Source organism: Amphibalanus amphitrite, unplaced genomic scaffold (assembly GCF_019059575.1).
Source record: "Amphibalanus amphitrite isolate SeventyFive unplaced genomic scaffold, NRLGWU_Aamphi_draft 000518F_arrow, whole genome shotgun sequence".
In the NCBI taxonomy this organism is placed as follows: domain Eukaryota; kingdom Metazoa; phylum Arthropoda; class Thecostraca; order Balanomorpha; family Balanidae; genus Amphibalanus; species Amphibalanus amphitrite.
The window spans coordinates 34841-45311 of NW_024882012.1; the positions used below are offsets into that span (position 1 = coordinate 34841).

The window sequence follows — 10471 nt, forward strand, 5'->3', positions numbered from 1 at the left end:
TGCTCAAAACTAACATGAAATTCGTGATCAGCACCCGAACAAAAAAAAAAGCAGCCACACTTGACGAAGTTCTAGGACGTCCGATTTACCAGACTTTTAGGTCGTTGACCTGACCTGGAAGGTCAACCAATGACCTAAGACCTTAAAACTGGGTAGCATTGGCCTCCTCTCGTCACGGGCAACACGCTCGTTTTTTTCCGCGAAGCTCTACCTCCATCATGGACCGAACGGCAGGAACGTCCAACAGACCCCCCTCCCCCCCCCCCCCCACCACCACCATACGTTGGCAACTGGGAAAACACCAATACGAGTGAGGGTTAAGTGTCTATGTCTTTATAAAATATATCACCTAGGCCGGTCAGAAACGAAAGGCAATATTTTCACCTTTATTCATAAAACGAGATCGCCTAAAGTTGTCCCTCATACATATTTGTTTCGAATAAATGAGGTAATTCAGAACATATCTTCAGTTTTCTTTCATTTATTGTATTCATTTCACAGAAGTGATGTAATTACAAACAACTCTGCCACGCAGATTGGAGGAGAAACATTTCAAACAAGCATAACCACAAATAATTCGAACCTTTCCAAAACATAAGTTACCTTGCCTCCTAAGACACAAAGGACCATTGTCTATAAAACCACACACCCTTCAGCATCTGGTTCTTAAAGCCCTTCGACATCTTCATCAACATTGTCTTCCCCATGTTCGACGTCATGCTTTATTGCAAGTTCCCTAAACTGACTCTTTGGCATGTGATATTTCAGCCGTATGTGATGTGTTTTACATCAAACCTTCATCATTGCCTCCGATGCCTTCTTCAGTGTCTACTTCATATTATTTCATATATTTCTAAGGTACGAACTATATCAAATCCTTCAACATCAGTGCCAACATTACCTTCAGCATCGTATTTAACTTTTCATTTGTGAACCGGCTATCTTACATCAAATCGTCCTACATCGTCTTCAACCTCTTCTCCATCCTCCTCTTCAGCACGTCCTTGGGCAGGTCCTACAGCATGGGCGGCAGGGTGGTGATGGGTCCCAGACACTCCACCTGCAGTCCGTCCTCGCAGCAGAGCAGGTCCCTGATGCCGTGTCCCTCCTCGTGGTACGGCAGGTCACAGACCGAGCTGTACAGCTGAGACTCGATGCCCAGAGTTTCATCACGTCCGAGATTCTCGCAGGCGACGTCACCGATCGTCATGCTGTCTCCCTCTGAAGCCGGCGCCATCCAGCCGCCATTCTCTTCCAGGGCGTTGGAGTCGTCACGACACTGCTTCCTGCAAAGCTCTTCGCCAATGTTATCGCAGGAATCCTCCCAGATGCTCGAGAAGCTGTAGAGGACGACGTAATCTTCAACTTCAGGAGCTACAATCTCACAGGCGCATTCCTTGGGTCCTTCAGTGGTCTGACAAGCAACCAGAGCCAGAAGAGAGAGAAGAACGAAAGCCCGCATCTTGATGAGAGAGAGAGTGATTGAGAGAGTGAGTGAGTGAGTTAGTGATGTGGAGAGTGAGACACATTCAGTGGGAGTTTAGAGGTCCCAAGAGACAACGACAATTTATGGCGAGTGGGGGTATTAAATACGTTGCGAATACTAGGCGGGGTGGGAACTTGCATATGCATGTCTCTCGCTCACGTGAGGTGCCCGTGTAAATAGGACAGATGTCCTCTGATTGTCCTGATGAGGTCAGGTGCCCCCGTCAGAACAATATCGAGAAGCTTGTGTGTGTGGGTGTCTGTGTGTCTGGGTGTGTAAATCTGGGTGTGGTAGAAACGAGATTACTACTGGGAATAATATAATAAAAATGTTCTGAAATGTCTACCTATGATGAAAAAAAAGTAAGTACGTGAGAACTGTAAGCCCCTCAAGTATTTTTTTTTCATACATTTTTTTCGAATCACACGTAAGTAGTATCGTTAAGAATGCGCACTTATGGACTATGATGTTCATGTTTTTTTTTTTATAAGCTGATATAACACAGCAACCAGCGATTTCTCGAATGAATGTAGCTTGAGACTGAAGAGGAGAGCTGTAAAGAAATATAACGAAGAGAAAAATATATATAATCCGGCTGACCAATGCCAATATGATGCAAATATCCAGAGCACATATTGAATCAATTGCATTGCTTCCGATGCGGAATAAAGTATAATTCCAGAAATGACACGGCAAAACCACCGGGAGCTTAAAATATCCGTCAAACATTCTGCTTTGAGAATGCCACTCCATTCCAAGGTGTAAAAGAAATCCACTCTTATCCCCAATGCTTTACCCCCCTCCCCCTCCTCCCCCTCCCCCGGCCATCAACTTCGACGCCAAAACAATCGAATGGACCAGACACCAGAAAAAAACGAGCCAACAAAAAACCGAAAAACAACCGGAAATGCATCGGAAATACGATCGGAAATACCCGGAAATAACCCGAAAATAACGGGAAAGAGCGGAAGCAGGTGACCTCGAGCCGGAGATATGATGTGCGGACGATCTACCGAACTACAAAATATGCCAAATGGTCATGTGTGGACGAGGAAACACAAAAACTATTTCCTTTGTATAAATATAGTAGAAACCACCCGTGGAAAAGGTACCAAAATCATATAGCTTCGCATCATTAGTATTGTTTAAGTTCCGTATGGAAGTGACCACGTGAAAGACGGCGGTCTAATCATTGCTGATTATTGTAGGACTGCAACTAAGTTAACTTGCATGCACGGGTATATCACGCGCTGTTTTACGTGTTTTTCTTACGAGATTTAATTCGAAGATGGGGTGTGGTTGGACAGATGTTATTCAAACGCTAATAAAATGGAATGCTCCTAATCAATACGATGAAACGAAAATCAACTTCAGGCTCCGAATCCGAAAGGACATCTCGTACTAGCAGCTTCAAAATGACCTCAAATCAACCTCCAATCAGGACTAGCTGGGTGGCCTAGGACTGAGCAAATGACCTCCAGCGACACCAGGTGACCTCGACCTGATGAGGTGACCCGAGACTGGCCTTTCTTTGCACACTTGACCTGGGTTGAGACACACAACTTCGTACACTACTAGTCAGAGGTCAATGGTTGACCACAAATAGCCTCGCTTTGACCCGAATATGATATCGATTACCTACAAACAACCTTACACTAGTCAGGTGACCTCAGATGACCTCAGCTAGTCTTCCTTACTGGTATGTCAAATCTGATGGATATATCTCTTCATGCCATTGAACTCTCATAAATCCTTGTGACCTCGGGGTAACTTCGCGTGACCTATAGGGTTCCGTTGCGTCTAATGAGTTCTAGTAACCTCAGGTGACCTCGGGTGACCTTGGACTGACCTTCAACGGCGATTATTTTCTCCTTGGCTGCCTGCTGATCTGACTCCATCCTTTTCTCCAGCTCTTGGAGTGCTGTCTTGTACTGCATCTATCGAAACAAAGAGAGATGAATAGTCAGAAACGAGAGAGGGCAGAACTTGACTGCATTTACTGCAAGTAGCGTGCTACGTGTTAGGTAAGGGGTGTAAACTTTGCATCAACGGATATAAGAAGTATGGGGATAGTAAGCATTATCCAATACTTCATCTCACGTTTAAGAGATATAGGACAACTTAGTTTGGGGACAGTGAACAATACTTCATCTTACGTTATACACAGTGGGCATGAAGCGTTCGGAAAGCGATAGGGACTGAGTACAACAATCCGTGGTCAGAATTAGCGAAGGTTGTACTAGGTCGTTCAATAAGTAAGGTAAAATGTGCTATAGCTCATTAACCTTAACAAGTTAAACAAAATAAAATATGTCATCTGAATCTATGAACAATTTGCTACACAACGTATCCAACTGTTTTTAGGAGTTTGAAAAATTGTTCGAACACGGTCGGTATGAAAACATTGATGCAGCACCGCTCCGTTTGGGAAGTGCCTTTTTGTCAGGTGAGCCTCGAGTTCATCTCGAAACCGGCGTCGGCAGCAAATCGTACCCTGATGACGCCACATGACCATTAACAATGCTTAGTGGTGGGAAGTGGGTAGTGATACGGCAGTGTAAGAGACAAAATTCTACGGCAGGCAGACCTATGCTTGCAGGACCCTCTGGATCTGGCACCATCCGTGAAATCAGCGAGGTGATGATGGAGACCCAAAGCATTCGCTTGACTGACTTCATTTACGGAGTGAAGTGTTCTGTCGAATCAGCTACAGGCATCATCAGATACGTTAAATATTTTCAAGGTCTGCCTGAGATGGATACCAAAAGAGTTCACTCAACAACAGAAGGATGCCCGACTAGGCATCAGTGCGGGGGTGGCTTTGCTCTTTCAGTACAGGAATGCTGGAGTATAGCCCTGATCTGGCGCCGTCCAGCTTCAATCTGTTCGGATCGCCGGAAGACGTTCTGTTTCCGGGAATAACTTTTTACGGATGAGGCAATCAAGAAAATAAAAAGACATGGTAAAAAACATCAATAAGGAGTTTTCCGAGCGGGTTTTCAGTGTTTGGTGGAGTGCTGAGATAAGCACGTGCGCCTGAACGGTAATTGGAAGTAGGTGCGAGTTCTGAAGGCTGGGGTGGTTGACCGATGGGACCTGCTACCAAATGCTTATAGCCATTTTGAAGACAATATTTCAATTAACATATGTTGCAAGTTTCATGTCGTTACACCAAAGGTGGACTGAAATAAATGCGATTTTACCTTACTTATTGAACGACCTAGTAATTACAGAGCTAAAAAAAGCCGAGAAACTGGTGCAACTCACTCATTAGCTCTCGTTAATTCTCTCATCTCCCCTTATAACCAATTCATCCCATGCGCTCTCTTCTTCTCAGGTCCTATATAGCATAGCACTATGGTGGTACCGTGGTACTGAGTCCCCCCATCCCCTATTCCAACTCATCCCCGCTCTTCCTAACTTTCTCACGATCCAAACTATGGAGTTGTCCCTTAGGAAAGTCCGACAGAACTGGAAGGTCTAATTAACTTTCCCGTCGCATCCTCAGTAAGGGACCACTCCATAGTTTGTGACACTCAAGATTCTTACCATGGCGGCCTCGGCGCCTTGCTGCTGTGCCCTGCATTCCGTCATCTCCGACATCAGCGCGTCCAGCTGCTGGGTCTTCACGGCAACCTCCTGTTGAAGGATGGAAATACTTCTCAGACGGACACGGCGACAGCAACGCCGCCACGCGGGGAGGAAAAGAAGCTGAGGTTCGTAAGATGGCGAATAGGACGCAGCACAGTACTGATTATAAGGTAAAGAAATATCGGAAAGCATGATGAATCATGAAACCCTAGTGAATCCGAGTAAGTCTTTGAGTCATTTGCACTCACCAGTCCCTTCTATTCCATATTCCTTCTGTTCAATCATCTTCATCCAATTCAGTTCAATCAAGCATAACCATTCCATCTTTTCTATATCCAACCCTACAATCAATCCTACAATCATTGCCCCCATTGCTCCCCTCATCAACCTTCAACGCCATCTATCCAATCTCCCACTGGAAATATCCAGTTACTAGCAAATATCCAGTTATCCAGTATTCAAAGCAGTGATTTTATTCACTCCGTAAACCTCATCAATCAGATCCAATTTACCTAGCCCATATCCTTCTCTCCTATAGTCCTTACCGATTCGCGGGCAAAAGTACTTATCGCAAAAGTGCGTGGGGTAAAAGAACGTACGCAAATGTTCTTACGCAAAGTACGTGGGCGATAAAGTACCCAGGACAAAAGTACGCATGAATACCCAGGACAAGCCAACGCTGAATTGGTCTAACCCTATCTTACCAAACCTAACCAAACCCAACCATACCTAACCTATGCTTCTGTCCATACTTACTTAATACCTTAAGTACATTAGCGATACGTACTTTTGTCCTACGTACATTTGTTGACGTAACTTTGCCTTACGAGCATTTGCGATCCATACTTTTGTACGCAATCCGTCATGATCTATATTAAGTTCGTTCAGTTCGTGTAGCTGTGCCCCCAGCGCTCACCTGAGTTCGTTCAGTTCATGTAGTTGTGCCCCCAGCTCTCGCTTACCTGTCTATGCTCGTTCAGTTTACCTAGCTGTGCCCTCAGGCTCTTATCTGTCTGAGTTCGGTCAGTTCACGTACCTGTGCCCCCAGCCCTCACCTGAGTTCGTTGAGTTCATGCAGCTGTGCCCCAGCCCTCACCTGAGTTCCGTCAGTTCATATAACTGTGCCCCCAGCTCTCACCTGTCTGAGTTCGTTCAGTTCACGCAGTTGTGCCCCCAGCTCTCACCTGTCTGAGTTCGTTCAGTTCACGTAGCTGCGTCCCCAGCTCGGCCTCGTGTTTGTTACAGTCTCTATGCAGCTGCGCTACCAACTGAGACGATTCCTCTAGACGTCTGGTTTGCTCGCGGTGACGGGCGGACAGCTGACTGTAGCGGCCGATCAGCTGACTAGAGAGGAAAACAGAGGGGTAATCAGCTGACTAAGGGGGAAACAGAAAATACGGGTTACACAGGACATGTTAGGCGTTACTGACTTAAATACGATGTGAGGCAAAGATACATATGAAAATGAAACTACAGACTGGAAACATGACGGGCGGACAGCTGACTGTAGCGGCCGATCAGCTGACTAGAGAGGTAAAGAGAACGGCAATCAGATGACTAAGGGGAAATAGAAAATAGGGGTTGCACAGGACCAGTTACTAAATTAAATACGATATATGTAATCATAAAGTAAATATGCAGATGGTATTGAAACTACAGACAGGAAACATGACGAGCGGGGAGTTGACTGTAGCGGCAAAAGTTTTCACAAACTGCTTAATCACTTCATCAAATTTCACAGTTTAACTGAGCCTTACTACACACAACACACTATCAAGACATTGCACCAACCTTACAGCACACTACATTCGCAACACTGTACAACCTTGCAAATACACTATAAAACACAAAGCACTCGCCCACACGGCTCTAAGCCACCGCTATCTTCCCAACAAAGGGATGGGAAGAACGGCCAGGACGGGGGAGATAAGAGATTGGCGTATCTTGTGGCAGATATCGGGTGGCAAGAACGCTTGCACCGTCGTTTCGTCGCTAACAAATATTAATATAATTAACTTGACGATAACTGAGTTAAATAAAGTGAGCACAATGCAATTTGAAAATAAATGAGTCGGTAAATAAATAAACCGGTAAATCAAATAGGTGCTAATCTTCTACAAAAAAAAGCATTGATAATAACCACGAAATCCACGTCAATCACAGAGCAACGTTAAAGAAAAGAAACGAAAACACAAAACCGAACGCCGACCAAATGAAAAATCCCTGAAATGGAACGAAGCAGTAAACAAACGAGTGAAAATAAGAATAGGAAAGAGCAGAACATGTGACAAAAAGGAGCAAAATGGAACAAGAAATGGAACTTACTCAGTTTTGATGATTTTCTCTTTGATCAGCTCCATGGCCCGCAGTTGAGAGCGGAGCTCGAACAACTCCTGAGGAAAACAGCAGTACGTGAGGGCGTTAGAGTCGAGCCAGACGGTAGACGTGCAAATTACTTCAGTTCAAACAGCTTGTTTAAAAAACAAAACAGGAAAATGGCTCCTTCAGATTGCATAAAAATTTTAGATACTCGTACCACCAGCGGAAAATAAGAAGAGCACAGACACATAAACTGACAGAGCCGCAAATGACTGGTGACAAATTCGACAATTGCCATTATCCCCCATACTGCCACACTACCAAACTTTTAAGTTTTAATCCTTTGTGACTGGCCCAGGGGAGCTTGGTGCCACTTTTACCCAATTTTCCAATAAATGATAAAAATATGTTGGAAATACAAGTTCAAACTTGTCATACCTGTTGGCTTATTCTGCCTTGATCTTTTGATACCAACCAGCCCCAAATATCTTACACTAGCAACTCTTGCCCCGCATTCGATGTCTCTCGGACGACGAAGATTCTACGTCGTCCGGACAATCACGTTCCATAACCGCAGCCGAGCCCCCACTGACCTTGAACGGGATTGGCCGGACGACGTAGAATCTTCGTCGTCGGAGAGACATCGAACGCGGGGTTGAGCTAGCCCATGCACTACATCACCTCACTAGATCCTCACCTGTTGACTTCGCAGACAGCCTTGACACCCCACGGCGGGAGGAGGTGGCGGTGGTGCAGCCGATTCATTGAGACACGCGTCCGCGCCCTCCAACAGGTCAAAGAAGCTCTGCCCGTCCATTGTGGAGGGATTAGATAGAGGCTGTAGATGGAGACCTGAACGAGGCTATAGATGAAGATATGTAGCCATCGGGGGGCATTCAGATAGTCAGGAATATAGGGCTGCTTAGACTGGCTCAGAGCTTGGCTTATTCTCAAATGGTTCTGAAATAGAAAGACAGTGGGTAAGATCATAATGATAATAATTAGGTCACCATGACCTGTCATAACACTTCAGATGTGTTTCTAATTTCATTTTTGTCATTTAATTTCATTTGTCTCACTGTGTGGTAGGTAGGTATTCCTTTTTCAGACAAAGACAAAGATAGCTCATTGCTCAAAGACCATCCCCCATATTCGGAATTGGAGTCTCGTACGACAAAGATTCTACGTCCTCCTCAACTCCGAACGAGATGTATGTTGTCACTCACTCAGATATCACAACACAGAGATGCACCAGCAGCCAGGCACCAGCAGTCCTTATGTTAGGCTTATCATCATATACATTGACCACCCAGTTTGGTGGCAATGCATGAAAGCTTTTCACCTCCCAAACGAACTTTTGCTTTTTGCTCATTGTTGACGCCTGCCACACTAGGCAAATTACTTGTTTAATTATGAACCTTATCAAAAGGGTGGGGCATTACAAATCTATTTACCTACTAACAGTTTCAATTGACTGATACCAAAACCCTCAAGTAATTCTCAGTTTTGATGAAAAGAGAATAGGTATCTAACTAAGTACCTTCCTATGTAAACACACAGTGAGACGAGAGCTGTACATACTTCAGATCTCCTGAATAAGGTTCAAAAATCTAAGCCCTCGATAAATAAAGGCTTGTAATTGTGAACAACATTTTAAACACTTACGACTTATTCGTCTACTTCAACTTATTCATCCTACATCCCTACCTTAAGCTCACCTAAGCTCCCTACCTTACCTGAGCAGCTGAGCTCAGGACAGAAATCCTCAGCATTAGTTGGCAGAATGCAAATATGGCGAATAAAAACTACACACACAGCATGCTCTCACTGCTTCCGGACGACAACCGGTTCAGAAATCGAGCACATTTTCCACTGGGAATCGTGGGAATCGACTTATCACATGTAAATTTCCACAGACAATCGAAACACGTGGGAGAATATCCACAAGAAAACGTTTGGTTCTTTAAATGTTCATTCGACAGCAAAAGCAGTTAGAAGCGGTCACTGCGTAGCTTTAAACCAATGAACTGCAAGCACAGGTTATCAATAGCACATAATAGCCAATGGCCTGCGGTAATTTTCCGACTGCTTTGGTGCTTACAAAAATGAATAGACAGTGTGCTCATGAATGTCGCGGCTGCGCAGGTTATGGAATCAAATTACCAAAACATTGCGGGAATACAGCTACTAAACAGAAATAGCTCATTCATACGTTTAAAATGATTCAGAGTGAGCATGTATGCATGCATGTATCATGTATGTGTATATATGCATATGTACCTATGTATGTACTTATGTATGTATGCATGCATTAACATCACAAGCCTTCCACGTACAGCGTGCTGATTACGACTTAATTGCACGGCAACAGAGATTCTATTTGTTGTTCAGCTATTAGCCAGCTATTAGTTTTGTCACGCTAGGCACCGTTCCGCTTCGGGTTATCAAGAGATATTTCTTTAATATGTTCTAGTCCGGACCAACCAAACTCCCGAGTGACCTGACCTGACGGCTGACCCAAACCCACCGACCTCCCAAGTGACCCGACCTGACCCAAACCCACCGACCTCCCAAGTGACCTGACCTGACCCAGGACCCACTGACTGACCTCCAAGTGACCTGACCTGATCCAAGCCCACCGACCTCTTCAGTGGCCTGACCCAGACCCACCGACCCCTAGTTATCACTTATCTGACATAGGCCGAGCGAATGGAGCCAACTTTGTTATGCGCAGTTTCGTTCCGTCCTTTTCATGTATGTCTCAGTGCTTTCCTCTGGCTGTTCCCTCACGTCCCCTTCCCAAGTCGGCATCGGTTTCACCACACCATCCTGCCTGCGGCTCTGGGACTCGGCGATGCCAGCCCGCCTATCTGACGTCCTTCCTGGCCAGCTGCGGATGCGGTGGCCGTCACCCTTCCTGTGTTAGACACGGTGGTTCGGAGCAGCGCTATCGGTGGAGCCCGGCTATCGGTGGAGCCCGGCCGGTCCCGATGTGGTGTCGCTATAAATAGAACAACACAATTCCAACGAATAGTGTTTGTCTATTTCAAAAAAACCTGCGGTTATTGTTGGGTC

At 45.3% G+C, this 10471-nt stretch overlaps 1 protein-coding gene across 1 annotated transcript; it reads right to left on the reverse strand.

Moving 5' to 3' along the window:
• Positions 1–1015: 1015 nt before the first annotated feature.
• On the reverse strand, positions 1016–9317 carry LOC122393139. The gene is made up of 7 exons (XM_043388814.1): positions 9133–9317; positions 8094–8356; positions 7403–7470; positions 6262–6421; positions 5036–5125; positions 3336–3423; positions 1016–1374 (listed from the first exon to the last, which is right to left on the reverse strand). Exons 2-7 carry the CDS (start codon positions 8211–8213, stop codon positions 1016–1018), a joined length of 885 nt encoding a protein of 294 aa, XP_043244749.1. The 5' UTR covers positions 8214–8356; positions 9133–9317.
• Positions 9318–10471: the final 1154 nt, after the last annotated feature.